The sequence below is a fragment of the Mesoplodon densirostris genome, chromosome 19, assembly GCF_025265405.1.
Source record: "Mesoplodon densirostris isolate mMesDen1 chromosome 19, mMesDen1 primary haplotype, whole genome shotgun sequence".
Classification (NCBI taxonomy): Eukaryota; Metazoa; Chordata; class Mammalia; order Artiodactyla; family Ziphiidae; genus Mesoplodon; species Mesoplodon densirostris.
The window spans coordinates 17,820,417-17,841,388 of NC_082679.1; the positions used below are offsets into that span (position 1 = coordinate 17,820,417).

The window sequence follows — 20,972 nt, forward strand, 5'->3', positions numbered from 1 at the left end:
CCACCTGGTTCTCGTTCCTCAAGCCCAGCTGCCGCTCAGTGAGGAACCCAAACTCACCCACGTGGAGGGAGGGACCAGAGGCCCCGCTGACAGCCAGCACCACCCGCTAGAGTGGGTGACTCCAAGCCCCAGCCCTCTCAGGGCTTTGTTCCGAGCCCCGACTTTCAGAGTCTGTGAACGTGATACATGCTTTTTTCCTCCCCTGCGTGTCAGGGTGATTTGTCACAAAGCCCTGGTAACTGGAGGAGTTTCCTGGTGAGAGTTTAGATCTGGTCTCCGTGAGAAGATTCTCCCGGACCCCCTCCTGCACCTTGAGGTGTTCACAGAGCTGTAGCCTCAGCCTGTCCTGCCAGTGGCCCCTGTGCCTGGACGGCACCCATGGCTTTGGCCTGGCTGCCCTCTCAGCCTCCCTGTGGCCCTGCCTCTTGGCTCAGGACGTGCTGAGATGCCCACTACTCAGCAGCGCTGCAGTCAGAGATGCAGCACTGTGAGACGTGGGCGTGGACAGTGGTGAGGTGTGGAGGTGTGCAGGGGCTCTGAGTGCGTCCCCTCTTCTGACTGCTGCTGCTTATGCAGAGCCAACTCGCATGAGAAGTCAGGGAGTGCCTGTCCGTGGGGGAGGGTGGACATCCTCCAGGGTGTGGCCCCTGCCTCGGGGACTCCACACTCCATTGGGAAAACCTGAGCAAATCTCACCCTGCCTCCCCACAGCCATCATCTGGGGAGCCAAACAGCACTTGACTTGAGGGTTTTTGTTTTGGCCAAGCTGCACGGCATGTGGGATCTTAGTTCCCTGACCAGGGATCGAACCTGTGCCCCCTGCAGTGGAAGTACAGGGTCTTAACCACTGGACCACCAGGGAGGTCCCGACTTGAGGGTTTAAAACCCAGGACCTGATTGGTCAGGGAGCAGCTGTTATCGGTTGGCTGTTCTAGAGCATAATCTCCAATAATACAGGAATGATGTTCTGCACTTTGACCACGGCTGGGTTTTAGAGCCGCTGTTAAAAAGTTCTCGTTTAGTCTGTCCCTGCTTTGCCAGGGCAGCTGATTGTCTGGTACGGACCTTGGAGGGTACAAATGGGTCTGTAGGGTGGGTCTCCCTCTTGGAAAGCCTCCATGTACGCACTGGGCAGGCCAGACGGCACAAGCTGGTCCCAATGGGCATTCCGGCTCCGCAGCAGATAGCTCGCCCCTTGTCTCTTGTCGACCTGGCCCCCCTCCGTGCCCATCCCCGGCAGGCCTTTCCCTTCCTCTGCTCTGGTGTGACCCTCCCCTAGTCCCCACGTCCCAAGCCTTTGGGAGAGAAGGCACGATGGGAACAGGGCAGTGGAAGGGGTTGGTTGTCTAGGGCTGGAGGTGGGGAGCAGCCAGATCTGATGTGTGTAGCTGTTTCCAGACGCTCATAATCAATAGGGTGGGAGCGAGGCTGACGGGATTACCTGGCCTTTGCAGTCGAGACCCACTGGACTGAACTTTTGACCTTCAGCTCCCCAGCTTCCTTTTGAGTCTCTGTCTGATGGCTTCTGAAAATCCATCTGGCAGACACTGCAATCCGAAGTCATCCAGGGAAACAACACCCACGTCTGTAGATCTGCCACTTCCCGTGTAAACAGCCTGTCCTGTTGTCAGGGCTGCAGACGCCAAGGGGCTCGTGGGCAGCCTGGTGCTCCGCCTGTTCCTCACCCCGGGCCTTTGTGGGGGCAGGAGTGTGGTAGCTTCTATTTTGTTTTTATTTGGGGTCTTTGCTTACAAAAATTTGGTGTCTTTTTTTTTTTTTTTTTTTTGCGGTACGCAGGCCTCTCACCATTGTGGCCTCTCCCATTGTGGAGAACAGGCTCCGGATGCGCAGGCTCAGCAGCCATGGCTCACGGGCCCAGCCGCTCCGCGGCATATGGGGTCTTCCCGGACCGGGGCACGAACCCGTGTCCCCTGCATCGGCAGGCGGACTCTCAACCACTGTGCCACCAGGGAAGCCCCAAATGGTTATTCTTGCTGAGAACCAGGCCTGTGGCTAGTTGGGCGATCTGGGGCCCTTGAGGCTCAGTGTGTGTCGAGGTGGGCAAAGGGCATTTGGTGAAGCTGGCCCCTGAACTCACTTCCTCCTGGACATCGGGATGGCTTCAGCCGGCTCTCCCATGGCTGGCTGGCCCTTGCCACTCCTTGGCTCCCGTGGCAGGTGAAGTGGCTCGTGGCTGGTAGGTGAGGGGTGGACAGGCAAGCGCACAGCCCTGGGGCCGCCCACAGGTCACGGCTGCCTCGAGTTCTCCTCTCCTTTTCCCCCTCGTCCCCCCACCTCCTCTGGTTCCACCTTGTCAAGACCTTGACCTCAGGCTGAATACACGGGGATGTTCCCAGGTCTGCAGTCTCCTAGGTCTCTGCTGAGTGCTGACTGCCAAGACTCCCAGGTAGGGCAGGCAGGAGCACGTTTCCTGAGGTGTCCTTTGGCAAGACAGCTTGGGAGAGTTAGTGTCCCCGACGGGAGGTGAGGTGAAAAGGTCTGTGTCCAGGCTAATGGCCGAGACGCCCCTCTGTAGGGATCATTGAGGCTGGCCTCGGAAGCACGTCCTTGGCTCTTCCTGAGTAGTTTGGGGGTTTGCTTTTGATGCCTGTCACAGCTGGAGGGGCTGAAGTGACTGGGGACCAGGGGTGAATTGGGGACCTGCTGAGAATTCTGGGCGTCTGTCCTGAGCAGGGACTGGAGCCGGGGCAGTCAGCGTGAATGTGGTGATGACACCGATAGCCCTGCCTCTTGCCTTTCTGGCACGTGCTTTTGTGAATGGCTGCAGGGTCAGCTGTGCTGAGGGTGTCCGTGCTTGGTAGCAAAGGGTCAGCGAGCTCTTTGCAGTTAAGCCCTGGAACCGGGGCCTCCAGCATCCAGGCAAGGTGCTTGTCATCAGTTCCTGCCCCACGTAGCTGCTACAGGCAGTGCTAATGGAGGCACAGCCATTGGCCATTTAACTTTGAGTCCCGTCTCAATCACAGAAGCTAATGCAATTGGATCGTGCAAATTTAATTAACAACGGGAGCTTGATACCCAGTGCCCGCTTCAGAGAAGCCAAAAGGGCGGTAAAGCAAAAAGGGTTCTGGGGCACCGGGCCTCCGATCTTAGTGGACCACTGTCTCCCCGGCCTGGCTCGCTGCCTACGGCTGTGAGCTCCCTGATGCTGATCCCCAAGGCCACCCATCTGTCCCTGGATTGTGCTCTGTGTTTCCCGGCCACAGTCCAGTCTGGGACGCTTGTTTGGGTGGAGAGGAAAATGGTGCAGGGCCCAGAGAGGGGAGTCTGTTTCCTGGGTAGCGACGCTGGTTGATCAGTGGTGTTTCAGAGGCACGTGGAGCTTGCTTTTAGAGCTGGTCATTTCCGAGTCCCAAAGTGCTCTCCCGCCCTGTCCCCTACGGGCCTCCCCAGGTACACTGTCCTTGGCACCTCCACCTGCCTGTCATCTGCTCACCCTTGAGAGCCCAGGAAGCACAATCTGAAAACCATCTGCTACTTCCTCTGAGGCTTCTTTCAGATCTGACACTTGGTGACTAGAATATCATGCAATCACAGGCAGGATGGGAGTGAATCCCCCATGCTGATGCGGTGCCCAGGCGTGGGACGGTGTGTGTGTGTGTGTGCATCTTGGACACCCTTCCCCCAGGCGGCTAGAGCTCCTGATGTGAGCTCTGTCACCAGCAGTGACATTGACTCATCTGCCTACCAAGAGGCAGGGGGGTGGGGATGGTGCTTGCTGGACCCACCAGCCCTGCTCAGTGCTGCCGTGACCAGGAGCCCTTTGTGAGGTGGGCAAGGGCTACCCAGCCTCCTCCGCCCTGCGTCTTTGTCTTCTCACTGGCTGATTTTTCAGGGACCATGAGTAAGCTTGAATGTTTCGCATCACAGTGAGTAATACTGTTACTGACTTCTTTAAAATGTTAACTTTTAAAACTTTTCTTTAAAGAGGCTCTGTGGGGGCCTGGGAGGCAGCTAATTTCATGCACCAAAGCATGGGTGGGCTGGCTGGCTGCCTGGTGGGTGGGCTCTCATTGGTAGTAGAGGGAGGTTTGTCTGCAGCTGCTTGCCCCAGGCGGCCAGGGTCACGAGCTCAAAGGAGGAGCAGAGGTTGGCTGGGGGAGGTGGAGGGAGGCAGGTGGGGTTCAGCGGTCACTCTGTGGCCCAGTGTCCTTTGCCCTCTGAGCCTGTGTTGGGCAGACCGGCTCGGTGCCAGGTGCCGGCTGGGGCAGGGATGGGCCCGGGGCTTCTTGGCCTGGGCTCAGAAGGCAGCCTGGACCTAGCTGCGGCCAAACCCTGACCCTGGCGTTCCCTGTGCTCTTTTTGAGGATCCACTCCAAGGAGCACTTCAAGGAGAAGTACGCCGTGGACGACGTCCAGTACACAGACGAGGTCAGTAGTGGCCGACTCCTCCCACTGCAACAGCCTGGCTGGACATTGCGGGACAGCACGGTCCAGCCACCAGCCCCCTCAGTAGTGCCCTTATTTGGAGAGGGCAGGCAAGAAACATGCATCTCAGACCTCCCTGGGAGGCCCCTGCTTTGCTGGGGCAGTGCCTGACTTGGTCGCCGGTGGCTTGTACCTGGGATGTGGCTGCTGAGCTGCTCGGAGGAAGGATGTCTCTGTGAAGGTCTGATCAGGCTTGGCTGGGCCTTCGCGTGTTGGGAGGCCCTTCCCACAGGCCCTCACCAGCTGCAGGTGCCGCTGTCAGAAGAGCCCCAGACAGCGAGAGGCCTGTGGGGTGGGGTGGACTTGGAGGACCCCTGGCTTTAATCCTCTTCCCAGCATGGTTGCCCAGTGGCATGTGGCCTGGGTGGGTATGTGAATGTCCTCCTGGGGCTATGAATCTGCCCCCCAATCCAGGCAGTCAAAAGGGGCTGCCCCTGGGCTTCCCTGGTGGCGCAGTGGTTGAGGGTCTGCCTGCCGTGGCAGGGGACACGGGTTCGTGCCCCGGTCCGGGAAGATCCCACATGCCGCGGAGCGGCTGGGCCCGTGAGCCATGGCCGCTGAGCCTGCGCGTCTGGAGCCTGTGCTCCGCAACGGGAGAGGCCACAACAGTGAGAGGCCCGCGTACCGCAAAAAAAAAAAAAAAGGGGGGGGTGCTGCCCCTGACTTCCACTGCTGTTAAGGCCAGGCCCTGGCAAAGGTGAGAGCACAGCCATGTGCTCCCCTCATCTCCTTGGGGGACCAAGCTCCCCCGATACTGCACCACTGCCAGGCGCACAGGAGGCCTCTGCTTGTCCCTGGGTGCTGTCGCAACCCCCATCCTCTGTGCAGGTCGGTGCTGGGTAGAACATGAATACTCTGAGGTGAGTGCCTGCCGCCTGAGGCGCAGCCCTGGCCTGGCACGGTCGGCTGCACGGAGCCCCTCTGTGCCACATTTCCCCAGACAGAGGTCGTCATACACTAAGAGCTGGGGTGCAGTGTGGACGCTGCCGGAGGAGCCAGCCAGCTGGAGGCCGAGCAGCCCCCGACCCCACTTCCCCTGGGCAGGACACAGTCTGTGTCAGGGGATGACAGCAGTGGGTGAGGGGTTGCGTCCCAGGGATTGTGGCCAGGCACACAGTGCTGTGCGGAACTGGTGTGTCTCAGCCCGGCCTGCTCAGGGGCAGACAGCTCACCTTGATGAACCCCTGTGCCCAGCCCCCGGCAGGCCAGCGCCAGTGTCATCCTGTGCACAGGACAGTCCTACAGTTCTGCTGTCCTGGAAGGCCAGCCCACTTCTCTGTCAGTATCCTACCGATCCTCCAAGGCCTTGTGCAGCCCACGGCATCCCCTACCAGCTCCAGTCCACACTGGCAATCCTCCTCTGGCTCTTGTGAGCAGTTGTGGACCCTGGCTGTGTTCTGGTCTGTACCCTGCCCTTTGCTGTCTTGTCTTTGTCACTAAGGCCCAGTCCTTTTTCCCCAGAGTTTACGATCACACTGTCTCCCTGCCCAGTCCCAGGGACGTGTGGACATCAGAGCTCGTTGGGACCCAGGGCTGAACTCAGCAGCCAGGGGCACGGTCTGGCGCAGAAGGTGACCGCACGGGTGGATAGTCAGCCGTATGGTGGTGCCCAGTCAGGAGGGCCTCGTGGAGGAGTGCACCTTACTTCCACGGGGCCTGTATCTGCAGCAACTTCTGTCTGGCTAGAGTGTGAAGGCAGGGGGGCTTTTGGTGGGTCTTTATTTTATGTCATGTGATTTCAATACCAGGTTATTGGGGGTGACTCATAGCATCTGAAGAGTCTGTTAATATACACATGATGTGTTGCATCGACCTCTTTGGGTATAGGATCTCCAATAGTCTGAACATTTATTTGCACGCCCCTAATGAGGTCATTTGCCACTTACAGTAAGTCCCTTACAAATGAACGAGTTCCATTCCGAGAGCGTGTTCGTAAGTTCAATTTGTAAGTCCAACAAGGTTAGCCTAGGTGCCCAACTAACACAATCGGCTATATAGTAGTGTACTGTAATAGGTTTATGATACTTTTCACACAAATATACATAAAAAACAAACACACACAAAATAAAGAAAACATTTTAAATCTTACAGTACAGTACCTTGAAAAGTACAGTAGTACAGTACAACAGCTGGCATACAGGGGCTGGCATTGAGTGAACAGGCAAGAAGAGTTACTGACTGGAGGAGGGAGAGGAGGTGGGAGATGGTAGAGCTGAAGGATCATCAGCAATAGGAGATGGAGGGCAGGCTGCAATTTCACTCATGCCTGACGTTGATGGAATGTACTTACGCATCTTTGAAAGTTTGCAACTTGAAGGTTCATATGTAGGGGACTTACTGTACCTTGTTTTTTTTTTTTTACGGTACGCGGGCCTCTCACTGTTGTGGCCTCTCCGTTACGGAGCACAGGCTCCAGACGCGCAGGCTCAGCGGCCATGGCTCACGGGCCCAGCCGCTCCACGGCATGTGGGATCTTCCCGGACCGGGGCACGAACTCGTGTCCCCTGCATCGGCAGGCGGACTCTCAACCACTGCGCCACCAGGGAAGCCCTGTACCTTGTATTTTTGAAGTGCTAGAGAGAGAAGGATGCCCATCCTTAGTTCTGATTTTGTTCTGACCCTCTCCTTTGATGGGTGTATCCTTCCTACTTTTGTAAACTGCATCTTAACATTATTGCTCTTTGGGACCTTGACCTTCTGGGTCTCCTCGGTATGGAACGTGGAGGGGGCAGCCTGGGATGGGCCCTGAGGCCCAGTGCATTGAGTCAGAGCGTCTCTGCCGCAGCCTCCCAGCCACAGTCTGGTGTTTTTGCTTTTATGACCGGGGTGGGCGGGGAGGGGGGCGGTGGCCATGAACTCAGCACCATTTACACAGTGATTTCCGGGGAGAAGGAGAGCCGGCCTCCAAATGAGGTAAAACAGAGGAGGTCTTGAGTGTCAGGCCAGGAAAGCCTGTCATGATAGTGTAGGATTACAGCCCCACAGACCAGCTCATTCTGAGTCTGTATTTATGAAGCAGAATCTTAAGCGAAGGCTTCAGTGGAGTTGAGAGCACGGTGCTTTCTGCAGGGCCTTGCCATTATCACTGTCATCGTGAATCGGCCTTGTTGTGACTATTACTGCTATGGGTCTTATTGGAAACGAGGGCTCCTGTGGACCGTGGGACAGGTGCTTCACTCCAGGATGGCACCTGTGGGTTCCAGCAACCTCGGCAGCTCACACAGATCCCCTCCTCCCTCCGCCCTGTCCCGTGGTGGGCCACAGTCTCACCCCGTTAAGAGGAATCCAAGGCTCCAAGCAGTGGAGGGCCTCATTCACGGCCGCATGGCCATGGAGTACCAGGGTTGGGATTTGACCCCACCAACTTTGGACCCCGGGGGCTCGCCCTCCACCTCTGCCTTCGCCCTGTCACAAGTGAGCAGATGTTGCAGGACACGCCTCCGGAGGTGACAAGTCTCCCAAGTGCCTTTGATTTTCTGTGGCTTGAAATGGAGCCCGACTCAAGTACAGACACCTGGGCTGGGAGGCACTCGAGGGTGCCTGGGGCTACTCCATCATGGAAAGCGACAGGAAGCCCTTTATGTTGGGGAAGGGTTCCCTGGCCCAGTTCTGTGGTGCTCAGCTTGGTCTAACAACCTTGGGCAGCCTTGGCTACACATCACAGACGAGAAGCAGCTGACACTTGTCTCCTGTGAAAGAGGGCAGGAAGCCCCCACCCCAGGCCGTGGCCCCTCACTCGATGCCACATGTACAATACAGGTGTCTGATGTGGCAAACCTGGCTGTCTAGCTTCCCTCCTCCTGTAGGTGATCCTGAGTTTACTGAGACGGTAGAGTGAATGGTGGCTCCCCTGAGAGGGGGTGGCTCAGGAGAACCTTGAGAGGGGCTACTAGGCATTGCCATCAAGGTGCAGTGCAGTGGCTGGTATGACGGGAGTTGGCCAGGCGGAGGGCACGTTTTATGTTCTCCTTTATGGCACCAGGCAGATGTTGCCAGGGTCACTGGCTCGGATGTAAGAGACCTTGGTGGCAGCACAGTGATGGATGCTGCCTGCCTCTCTGCCTCGGTGGGTAGAGGCGTCAGGGAGTGGTGGGGTCTGCGGCGGGCCCTCTGAATGCTGTGTGGGACTGCTCGCCCCAGGTTACTAGATACACCAGTTGTTCATGAGTAGCTGCAAATCCATGTTGTTCATGGTCTTTCCCAATGTTTAAATTTTAGAAACAAATTTTTATTTTTATTTTTTAATTTTTATTTAGCTATTTATTTTGGCTGCACCACGTGGCTTGTGGGATCCTAGTTCCCCGACTAGGGATCGAACCCGGACCCTTGGCAGTGACAGCGCGGAGTGCCAACCACTGGACTGCCAAGGAATTACCCCCAGATTGAACATTTTAAATGCATTGCCGGCCACCAGCATTCAGCCCTGTTTCAGACTGCCGTGAAAAAGGTTCATTTTTAAAAGCTTTGCTTTTTGCACAGTGAAGCCCAGCTCCCGGAGCAGTGCAGGCTTTCTTGACAGCACTGGTCAAAGATTGTCCAGCCCCGTTTTCTGGATCATCACCCTTGAAGAGTGGCCAGCAGGCCTGGTGGGAGCTTTGGGCACGAGGGTGCGTGAGGTGTCCACGGGAAGCCTCTGACTGTCCCCAGGGGAGGATCCTTGTCCATAGGGCTCTGAAGAGTTCTGTATGTGCCATCCACTGCGACCTGCTGGAGAGGCCAGGCTACCTGGGAAACTGATGCTGTGGCATGAAGCAAGGCAAGGCGTTTAACAGCACTGGTTCATGAGAGCTGGTGGGTCCCCCGTGCCCACTGGTCCATGGAAATGAGGCCCCGTGTGGACAGAGCCATGTCGTCCTGTGTGCGGAGCTGTGTTTCCCACCGGTGACGCATAGCTGCCTCACGTCCGTTGCCTTAATTTCGGAGGCAGGGAATCAGGGTGTGCCGACGAGAGTGTAGCCCTGATTGGCGTCCACGGGGAAGGGTGGGTGCAGCGGCCGGGCTGGGGGAGGTTTTGCAGCCGCAGAGGTAACCAGGGCCCACTCAAGTGTTCATGATCAATAAAAGATGCTGCCCTGCCAGGACGAGCAGATGCCCGGCCTGCTGCGTCAGGCCTCCTCCATCCGTCTGCACATCGGGTGGCATTGAGAGGGCTGCTTTCTCCTCCATTATCCCCAAGCAGCACTTCCTGAGTCACAGCCGAGAGTAAAACCAGCAGCCCACACATTTGTTATCCTGCTCCCCTCTCCCAAGGACAATAGCACATACAATGCCCAAGTGCCTACTCGTGCTCTGGTTGTGCTGCCGTAATTGACGGACCCGCTCTGTGCTGATGAATGTAGACCCTTCAGTCGCCGTAACAACACACCCAGGGCCCGACAAGTGCGGCTCTGGTTCCTTCTAATGAGCCGCCCCCTCCTCGCAGACCACGCCGTTGTGTGTGCAGCTCAGAGGCCGGGCTTCAGTACTTCTCAGAGCAGTTACTGAGCAAACGAGAGTCCAGGGAGATGGAGCGTGGGGCTTGCGGGTGGGAGGGTGGTTGGAACACATCCAGAGAGTTATCTGGCCGTGAGCATCAAAACCTTGACAAAGTATGGGGCTTGTCACCCAGCAGTTTCACTGGGTCAATTTTTTTTTTTTAAGGAAGTCATTTTTTTTAAGGAAGTAAAGACTTTATATCAGGATGCCCATCAGGGCATGATTTATAAAGTTAATCATTAGAAATAATATAAGTGCCCAGTAGAGGAATGAATAAATAAACTTTGCCAGATCTGTTAAGAGAATATGACACAGCCACCACTGTGCTCTCTTTTAACTATGGGCAGATTAACCCATAAGCCTTTTCACTGGTGAAATCTGGACATTTGCAGTACCAGCTTCCTGGGTGGTTACATGAGATGAGTCTGCAGTGACTGGCACAGGCTGTGTAATCAAGTGTTCCCTGGACGTTTACCATCCCCCGCGGTAGTGACTGGTAAAAATGGCGTGTTTGAAGTATATTTAATGACAGGAAGTAAGCGAAGCATGTAACTTCATATGATCCAAATGTCATTACAGATCTCTGTTTTTATGTGCAGAGATAAAAAGTCTCAGGGGATGGTTTTGTAGGTGTATTTTATCTTTTTATAGTTTTCGGTATCTTCCAGGTTTTCTCTGGGAGCCTCTCAGTATTAAAAAGCATATATATATATATATATATATATATACACACACACACACATATATATATATATATATATATATATGTCAGAACTTATCAAAACGTGCACTTCAAATAATGTGCAGCATAGAGTATGTCGGTGATGGCTTAATAAAACTGTTGAAACAACAAACAACAAATCCTCCTCCCTCTCGCCCTGTGTCAGGGTGTGAGAGTTTAGGGTGGGAGCGTGGGGAGGGGGCTCAGTACAGTAGGAGTTGCAGTGGCCAAGATGCAGAGCAGACTGAGGGGTAGGGCCAGGAGAGGAAGAAGGTGGTCCCAGCGGGGTGGCCCGCCTCCTTGGGGTGAGGATGTCCTGGCCGAGGCAGTGTGATTGGCCAGGGGGGCAGTAGAGGAGGGAGTGGACCAACCCGCCGGGGGGCCAGATACCTCAGTCCTGAGTTCAAATTGAGGAAGCGGCTAAGATGGGGAGAAGGCGTCCCAGGCAGAGGTGAGAGCCCAGGCAAAGGCATGGGGAGGTGAGCTTGTGTGGCAAGTTCATTCAGGGGGTCGGGTGGGAAGCAGCCAGCGTGCAGGGGCCTGAGTGGGCCATGATGGGATGGAAAACCAGGATGTGGGGTTGTGGGTGGCAAGTCCATGTGGTCAGGGGGATGAAGGGGGCAGGGAGGAGGGTGTCTACCCTGGGCACCAGTGCCGAAGAGATTGCCTCAGTGGGTCTTTCATGAGGGACCAGGCAGATGAACAGAGGCGCTAGCCTTGGAGGGCGAGTGGGTCTGGCTGTTTGGAGCTGGGATCTGTGTGGGGCTCGGAGCCAGGGCAGCACGTGGGGAAGCCAGGTTTAGGTTTGAATCCCTCTCTGCTACCTGATAGCTGTGTGGCTTTCAGAAATCCCTTATTCTCTGTAAACTTCTGTTTTAAGGATGTGCTGGACCAGTGTGAGCCGTCAGTATTTAATAACACTGGTACGGCATCGCCATCAGGCTTCACGTGGTGGCGCTAAAGTGGACTTTTCTTTCTGACCTTTCAGATCGCCAGCGTCCTGACATCACGGAGCCCCTCCGTCATCCTCACTTTGGTAAGTGGCTGGCGTTCAGGGACCAGGCAGCGTTTGAGTACGGGGAGGGGCTTTAGGGAGCCGCTTGCTCCTGCAGAGGTCAGGGCCGTGGGGAGGATTGAAAACTGAGAGCAAGGGTCATTGCTGATAAATACTGACACCTCAGTCTGAATTGCTGAACGTGTCCAGGACCATGTCCTCCATTCTCCAGTCGACCTGGGCTGTGTCCTGTCCCGAGGCCACTGTGGACAAGACGCCACACATACTCCGAGGGTTAAAACCTGACTAGAGGATGTACTTGTGTCAGGTTGAGCTCTTGGGGTTTGTGGACGTAGAATATCAATTTGCTTCCACACTGTCTCTCCTCCATTGTTGATAGAGGACGTATCAAAACGTGCACTTCAGGTAATGTGCAGCGTACAGTGTGTCGGTGAACACACCCTTTGCATCTGCCCATGAGGGTGCTGGGCTGTGTGGCATCAGAGTTTGGACTCGGGGCACTAAACGACGGAGGGCCTGCTGCAGCCTGGGGCAGGCGGGGGTGCACGGTGCACCCTCGCAGGGCGGGGAGGGGGTGCTGAGGCTGTGAAGCGGCTCCGAGAAGAAGTCTGCTTTCTTACACTTCTTCACCCTTGGGGAGCTTCAAACATGAAGAGTATGCAGCCCTTCTACGCTCCCAAAGTGACCCTTCTCTCCTTTGTTAATTGATTTTTACCGAAATAGTTTTTCTCAGTTATTTTTGTTAGCGCTACACATGATCTCTTTTTTCCACCCTGCGTTGTTGTTTTTTTTTTTTTGCGGTACGTGGGTCTCTCACTGTCGTGGCCTCTCCCATTGCGGAGCACAGGCTCCGGACGCGCAGGCTCAGCGGCCATGGCTCACGGGCCCAGCCACTGCGCGGGGTGGGATCTTCCCGGACCCGGGGCACAAACCCGTGTCCCCTGCATCGTCCGGCGGACTCTCAACCACTGCGCCACCAGGGAAGCCCCCACCCTGCGTTTTTGATGGCTGAGAAGAAACGTTATGATTGTGGTCACGGAGGGTTCAGTGTGTTTTTTTTGGGGGGGTACAATTAGACATCGACCTGAAGGTCTTGAGGAAGAATTAAAAGGCGATTTAAAAGGCCTGGCCTCTCTGGTGATGGCACGCTTTCCTCTGAATCTTTTGTTTTGTCTCCGCTCCTGTCTGAGTTCCAGTTGGAGTCTCCTTACAATTAGGGAAAGGAGAGGAATGTGACACAGAGTCTCGGTGTCATGGAGAAAGGCCCCTCCTGCCTGAGTCGGGTCACACCCGTGTCTCTGGAAGGGCCGGATTTGACAGTGCTTTTCAGGACACTGTCTGTGAGGAGTGTGTGTGCACACACGTGCACAGGGAGACCAGCCAGCCTTGGGGCGGCAGGGGGATTTGTGGTTGGAGGTGGTCCCGGTCCGAGGTCTTCTCGCCCAGCCTCCACCTATGCCCAGGCAGCCGGAGCTGGGGTCAGCAAGGTGCTTGGACGCAGGAGGCCTTGCTTTCTCTCCTTTTCAAGCTGCAGCAGAGAAAGGAGGGTTGCCCTTGTGCTGGGGCCCGGCCTGGAGTTACCTGAAAGGTGGGAAGGGATGGGTTGGCTGGGCTGAGGCGGGGGCTCCCCGTTGTCGCCCCGTGTGACGGGTCTGCACCCTCACGTTCCCTCTCTCTCTCTCCAGCGTGGCGTCAACACTGACAGCGGCAGCATCTGCAGGGAGGCCTCCTTCGAGGGCATCAGCAAGTGAGTCCTGGGGCCCCGGGAACCGTCTCCCTTCCTCCTCCATCAGCTCACGTCTTCACCAGCAGGCTGGCCCCGTCTACAGACTAGACACAAACACACTAACAGGAGGATGCTAAAAAGGGGTTAGATTGGGTGATTCGAGGACATGCTTAGAAAAATAATTTGCCTAAATTCACTCCAACCTTGACTTTAAGGATCGATGCCACTTCCCTGTCAAGCTTTACTGTGAAAGCACAGGCCTGCCACGTGTTTAGGGAAGCCCTGGCCACCGTGCACACACATGGGACGGCTGTTTTCCTTCCAGGGACCTGCTCTGAGCTCCGTGGTCTTCGTTGTTATCGGCCCCCTCCCCTCACTTCTAGCCCCTGCCCTCCCCCAGCCTGGCTCACAACTTCCCCATGTCCCCTGCTGCCCCAGTCCCAGATGGCACCCCCCTTACCTGCCCTCGCTCCCCAGTGTAGCCCCAGGCCGAGCCCCCCAGCTCTGTTCCCCCTTCTAGGCCTCCCCAGGCAGGAGGGCAGGTGTTGGGCACATTGCCACCCACATGCCCTGGCCCCTGGAGAGTGCCGCCTGCCAGCCATGCCTGTGTCCCCGGGCTGGCTGCTGACTCGCCCTGCGGGGGGCGGTCTGTAGGGCCCGAGGCTGCAGCAGATGAGCCCTTGAGGGGAGGCACCTGCTCCTTGGGGTTGCTGAGTGTGGACAGCTCGCCTGGTCTCCTGTTTCTCCGGCCCCAGCCCCCCCCCCCAACCTGTACTCTGCGCCATGGAATCCTCTGTCCTTTGGTGGACCGAGGAAGTGCCTTGTAATTATGTATGAGCCTGAGCCATGGGAATTTGTGCGTATGTGTGATGTGTGGTGTGATTAGGAGAGATGATGAGCTCATAAATATGTGTCACTTCCCCCAGTGATAAGAGTGGTGGGGCATCAGGTTTGCGTCTTTTCGACGCACACATCTCCGCATCCTCTTGGGAGCTCCCCAGAGCGGCCTCGCCTCCCACACCAGCAGTGATTAGCCCAGCTCGTTGAGATGCTGGCCGTGGAGCCGCTGTCTTTCTCTAGGCCCTTGAGGGGAGTGGTACGGGGCACAGCTTGCTGCTGCCTGTCCTGATCCGAGCCTCCCCTGGTCCCCCAGCACTGCCCAGTGCGGGGCGGCTCCTGTGCCCTGCTCACCTGCCTCCACTCTGGTCCCGTGGGCTGGCCTCTTCAGTCTCGACTTGGGTCTCACTGCCTTGTGGGGAAGCCCTGAGCTAGAAGGAGGGAGACCTGGTGGCTGCCACACTGACCGGTTCTGTGACCTTAGCAGAACTTGCCTCTGAGCCTCTGCTCTCCCACGGGAAGCATGGTGCTGCTCAGGCTTGCTGTGGGATGAAATGAGATCCCGCTCATCTAGAGCCTGGCGTGGAGCTGGTGCTTAATAAACAGTTGCCCACGAGCAAGTCCCCATCACGCCCCCGTGCCCCTGCAAGCATCAGTTTCCCCAGCTATGTAGTGGGCCAGCGGACTTCAGGATCTCCGATGACAAGATTCCTGGATGTCAGTGAGCTGTGGGGTCTTTCTTGCCCCACCCCCCAGCCGAGGTCTCTGCTGCAGAGAACGCCTTCTCAAGCACCCGGGGCCCAGGTTTTCTGGGGGAGCAGTGGGGGACTCCAGGGGCATCATCACTCTCTGTGAGCAGTGGAAGTTGAGGCCTCGTCCCCACTACCCCGGGAGGAGTCCCACTGTGAACTGACCTCTTCCTCCACTGAGCAGACCCCAGCCTCTGTTCCCTGCTGCTCCCTGAGTCCCCGTGGCCCTTGCCAAGAGCCCAGAGGAGCCTGTACTTGGCCAACACCCCACCCCACCTTGGGAGGCTTTTTGGAGAGCCTTAACTTTGCACACTCTCCCAGGCTGGCCCTCTCCAACCCATGGTCCAGTCCAGACGCGGACTGGCTGTGAGCCACTCCCCAGGCCCCTCACTGCTGGGCTGAGCGCCTGCCCCCATGCTGGGGGGATCCGTTTCCACACCCATGTGGCAGGCTGAGTTTTCTGACTTGGCTGAAGTATCGCAGGTGAGAGCCCTCCCTGCCTTGGGGTCCCCCGGCCCCCCTGTGGTACTGCCTCCCCTCCTGTCCCCTCACACCTTGTCACATCCCACTGTGGCACCCTTCGTGTAGCTCTGCCCTTAGGGGTTGCTCCTTTTGGGTACCGCCCCCCCCCACCCTGCGGCGCACTGTGGCCACTGACCTCGGGCCCCCTGCCAGCGCCTTCCCTGCAGAAAGTCGTGTCTGTATTCCTGGGGTATGGGTGCAGCTCAGCCCCCTGTCTCCCAGCCACCCCAGCTCTGCCACCTTTCGGCCCCTGCGCCAGGCTGGAGAGGCTCTTGTCCTCCAGAGCCGCTGCGGCTCAGCGACCGCATTCACCTGCCAGCCGTGAGCACCTCCAGCTGTTTGCAGGGATAATAATAGCCTGTTTCCTCTGCACGATGAACCTTGCTGTCGTCCTACTTTCCAACACTCAGCTGCTTCTATCCTCGGTCACTTCTCACTGCCCTAACGAAGTGCCTTATTCCTGGAATTTTTGTTTTTGACCCTTTTGAACTTCTCTGCAACACCTCCCATCTTGGATCCTTCACTGACCTGGTCTGGCAGAAGTTCAGGTTTTGGCCTCTCGGTTTGTCCTGATGGGCCACCCCAGGCCACCTTTATCCCTTGGCCTGGGGGCAGGAGGGAGCTTGGAATGGAACAGTGGCCTCCCCTGTCCACCCAGCTAGGCAGTCAGCCTGTGACCTCTCCAGACGTGGCTCCTCAGGGTCGGCTGCCTTGGGCCTGTCACCTCAGCGGGGCTGTGGGTTTGGTCCTGGGAGCCCTCAGACCTTCCTTGGCCTTCGCAGATCAGGGCCAGGCCGCCTGCTGCCCACGACAGGGGGTGTGCCAGGTGTCACGGTGGTGGGGTCGGCAGAGGACTGGGAGCAGGGAGACAGAGGCGGGGTGGGGTGGTAGACATGCGCTGGGATTTCCCCATGGCCGGGGGCCCCTGGGCTCACCAAGGGGTGTGGCCTCGTCCTCCCCGGGGAGCCAGGGTGTGATTTTGCTGGGGTGAAGGGAGCAGGTGGGGACAGTCTGTAGGCCTCATGCTGAGTTTGACTCCAGCCCCGGCCACAGCTCCCTGTACAGCGGGATTGGTGCCCGGACAGCTCCCAGGGAAAGGGTGGAAGGAGCAGGCCCTGTAGGGGGCTCTGGCCAGAGGACAGGGTCAGGTGCTCGTGGCCAGGTGCTGGTGAGGGCGGGGCCGGGGCTGGTCTGTGGAGAGGGCAGCTCCACAGGAAAGACACCTTCTTCCTGGGGGCGGCACATACCACAGCTGCCTGGAGCAGCTGGGTCCTGCAGCCTGGGAGCAAAGGCAGACATGATTAGTCTTTGTTAGCATCAGAGGAGAGGTAGACTTGAGAGCTGGTTTTCTTCAGACAGACAGACAGACAGACAGACCCTGGCTATGAAGGGAAAGAGATTATCTGTGGGGGGCCAGGTGGCCTATGGGCTGCCCTCTTGGCCTGAGACAGTTCCCTCCAAGGCAGGCAGACTGCCCAGGAGCCCTGGGCGGGGACGGTGAGTAGAGAGCACTCTGTTTCACGCCGTTGTCTGACGGAGAAATATGGTCGATGCTTTACATTAGCTGGTTATTCAGGATAAGCATATTTCTTATCTTCTGGCATTTACTTAAATTGCCTTGCATATTTGACGACGATTGGTTACAAATTAATTCCATTTAAATAAGCAGTTAAGTATGAAATTGCTGAATTTGGGGGTTATTAAAGTAGGAATATTAATGCTCAGGGATGTGAATTTTCAAGCCCAAGAAATAGAGGGACATTATTAAAACTCGACAGTTACAATAAAATGGCAGTCTGTGGTGTGGGGACCAGTGGCTTTCTGGTTACTGTTAACTTATGTATCAAGTTAACAATTTGGATTGAGGTTCTGATTATGGCTCATGGAATCTCCATGAGTCTCCTGAAGAGACGAGAACCCGTCCCAGCCCCCAGTGTGGGTGGAGTGGGGGGCCTTCTGGGACCTGTTCTCCATCTTCCAGTTAGAAACTGCAGGGAGGAGCCCAGGGGCTGGAGCAGGGCTGGCTGGACTCATACTGCTCACTGTCCATCACCCAGCCCACAGCTAGAGCCCACCAGGGAGGTACCCTCTGCTTCCAGGACATTGCCCACCTTCATGGGCTCTGGTGGGCTTTGTTGTTGTTTTTACGCAATTTTTACATGCTTGGTATAGAAAGCTCTAACTAGCACAGAGGCGAAAGCAAGGAGTGTTCAAATTTCATTACCTGAGTTAAACCACTGACATTGCAGTGAATGTCTTTTGGACTCTTACGTGTGTGTCTGAGGGTGTTTCTCTATCTGAATGTTTTTGTGTCTGAGTGTGCATTTGTGTGAGTCTGTGTGTTTCTGTTTGTGTGTATATTTGGGTGTGGATCTTTGTATGTTAGTCCAAGTTTATGCCTTTGTGTGTGTGTGTGTGCATGTATTTGCCTGTGTCCGTGAATGCCTGCGCCTCTTTTCGAAGCGTATGCCTGTCTGTGTGTGTGTCTGTGTGTTTGCATCTGTGTCTTTGTGCCTGGTCACTTTGCTGTTTGTGTGTGTGTGTGCATGTGTGTGTATGTATGTATGTTTTGTAACGTGAGATTTTACTGGCGTGTTTGGCTTTTGAGGAGATAGGCCATCGCTTTTCCTAGCGTCAAAGTGCTGTTTGGCAGAATGGGAGACAGTCTGTCTTGCCGTCTTTATTTATGTCATCTCCTGCTCTGTTCTTCACTCTGAGCCGCGCTGGCTCTCTGTGGTCTCTTTGATATTTCACAAGTAGGGCTTGATACTACAACATTTTGGTAGACTTTGAATTAAGTAGTCTTATTTTTATAGTTAGGGATCCCGAAAGCTCCGAAGATCTGGAATCCTTTCAGCCTGCTAATACCTCCTTCCCTCTCCTCGTCCTTGTCCCTCCTTCAGCCAGAAGTGGGGGTACCCACTGCACAACCACAGCATTAGATAGGTGTTTTCAGACACCCATCAGTGAGGCCTTGGAGGATTCCTGGTGGGTCACAATCCTGTATGCCCTGTGTGATATCCTGGCTTGAGATGGAGCAGGGCTCAGAATCCTGAGGATTGAAGGCTTCCCAAGGCTTCTCTGCTGAGGCCCATACATTGTGCTGGGCCACATTGTGCTTACCTAGCTGTCTCACTGACAGCTTGAGCTCTGAGTCACGCATGACAGAAGTGTCAGGGATGTGCCCCAACCTGATCCTTTTGTCTCCTGGGTTCCCTTTTCAGTTATGTTCATCTTATCAAAGAACTTTTAGTTTTGTAGATTTTTCTCTATTGTATGTTTGCTTTTTATTTCATTGATTTTTTTGCTTTAAAAAATTTCTAATCTCTTTAGGTTTTATTTGTTCTTTCTCTAGTTCATTGAGAAAGAAGAAAGATATTTCTGGGATGGAAGTTTATTTTATTTATTTATTTATTTGGCTGCGTTGGGTCTTTGTTGCTGCATGCGGGCTTTCTCTACTTGTGCCAAGCGGGGGCCTGCTCTTCCTTGTGGTGCATGGACTTCTTATTGCGGTGACTTCTCTTGTTGTGGAGCATGGGCTCTAGGCACGTGGGCTTCAGTAGTTGCAGCATGTGGGCTCAGTAGTTGCGTCACGCAGGCCTCAGTAGTTGCGGAACGTGGGCCCAGTAGCTCTGTGGCATGTGGGCTCTTCCTGGACCAAGGGTTGAACCCGTGTCCCCTGCATTGGCAGGCAGATTCTTAACCACTGCGCCACCAGGGAAGTCCCGGGGTGGAAGTTTAGATAATTGATTTTCAATGTTCTTTTCTAATGCCTACATTTAGAGCTATAAATTTTCCTCTAAGCACTGCTTTAGCTGCATTTCACCAATTACGGTATTTCATGGTTTTATTTTCTGATTTTATTATTATCTCTTCTTTGAACTGTAGGTATTTAGAAGTTTATTGCTTAATTCCCAAACAGTTTTGGATTTTATATTTTTCTGTTACTGATTTCTAGTTTAATTCTACTGTAATCAATGAATATTCTCTGTATTTCAATGCTTTGAAATTTGTTGAAACTTCCAACATATATTGTTTCATGATAAGTGTTTCATGTATACTTAAAGAGAGCATGTAGTCTGCAGTTGTTGGCTGTAGTGTTCTGTATATGTCAGTGAAATTAAGTTGGTTAATTGTATTGTTTGTATCTTCTGCAACTTTACTGATTTCTCTGTTTGCTTGTTCTGTCATCCGAAGAGGTATGTGAAAATCTGAAACTATGCTTGTTGATTTATCTGTTTCTCATTTCTGTCAATTTTTATAAATCAATTTTATTAGAATAAAATTTATATATAATAAAATTTATTATGTGTATAATTCAGTAAGTTTTTAAAAACAGCTTTGTCGGAATATAATTCACATACCTTATACAACTGACCCACTTAAACTGTACAACTAAAATGCCTTTTTGTATGTCTGTAGATTTGTGCAGTCATCATCACAATCAATTTTAGAATATTTTCATCACCCAAGAAGAAACCCTGTACCCATTAGCAGTCATTCCCTTGGCCACCACTAATCTATTTTCTGTCTATGGATTTGCCTACTTTAGCATTTGATATAAATGGAGTCATGCAGTATGTGGCCTTTTATATCTGGCTTCATTCACTAACTGTGTTTTCAAAATTCATCCATGTTGTAGCATGAATCAGTACTTTGGTCATTTTTATGACTGAGAAATATTCCAGTCTATGGATATATCGGTTTCTGTTTGCATAATATATCTTTTCCCATCCTTTCACTTTCATCTGTGTCTTTGAGTCTAAAGTGTCTCTTTAGAGCATATAGTTGAATCTTTTTTTTTCCCATCTATTCTGCCAATCCTTGTCTTTTTTTGGGGGGTACACGGGCCTCTCACTGTGTGGCCTCTCCCGTTACGGAGCACGGGCTCCGGACGCGCAGGCTCAGTGGCCATGGCTCATGGGCCCAGCCGCTCCGCAGCATGTGGGATCCTCCCAGACCAGGGCACGAACCTGTGTCCCCTGCATCGGCAGGCAGACTCTCAACCACTGCGCCACCAGGGAAGCCCAATCCTTGTCTTTTAATTGGAAAATTTAATCCGTTTACATCTAAAGTAATTACTGATAAGGAAGACCTTTTTTCTGCCATTTTGTTGTTAGTTTTCTGTGTCATATATTGTTTCTGTTCCTCAGTTTCTCCATTACTCCCTTCTTTTGTGTTGAATTGATTTTTTTGCGGTATACAGTTTTGATTCCTTTTTTATTTCATTTTCTGTATATTTTAGTTATTTTCTTAGTGGTTACCCAGAGGATTACAAATGACTTCTTAAACTTGTAATAATCTAGTTCACATTGATATCAGTTGATTTCAATAGTACACAGAAATTATGCTCCCTTCCTTTGTGCTGTTATTGCATACAGATTGCATCTTTATACATTTCACAGTGACCTACACAGGTTTATAATTATTGCTTTATGCAGTTGTCTTTTAAGTCAGATAGGACTTCAAACGAAAAATACG

General features: G+C 54.1%; 1 protein-coding gene across 1 annotated transcript in view; it reads left to right on the top strand.

Moving 5' to 3' along the window:
- PEPD (peptidase D) overlaps positions 1 to 20,972 on the top strand; it is a 115,690-nt gene that overhangs the window by 11,956 nt on the left and 82,762 nt on the right. The window contains exons 4-6 of the mRNA XM_060083429.1: positions 4,326 to 4,389; positions 11,631 to 11,678; positions 13,343 to 13,404. Coding sequence (XP_059939412.1) covers positions 4,326 to 4,389; positions 11,631 to 11,678; positions 13,343 to 13,404 — 174 coding nt within the window. The remainder of the gene's footprint in view (positions 1 to 4,325; positions 4,390 to 11,630; positions 11,679 to 13,342; positions 13,405 to 20,972) is intronic.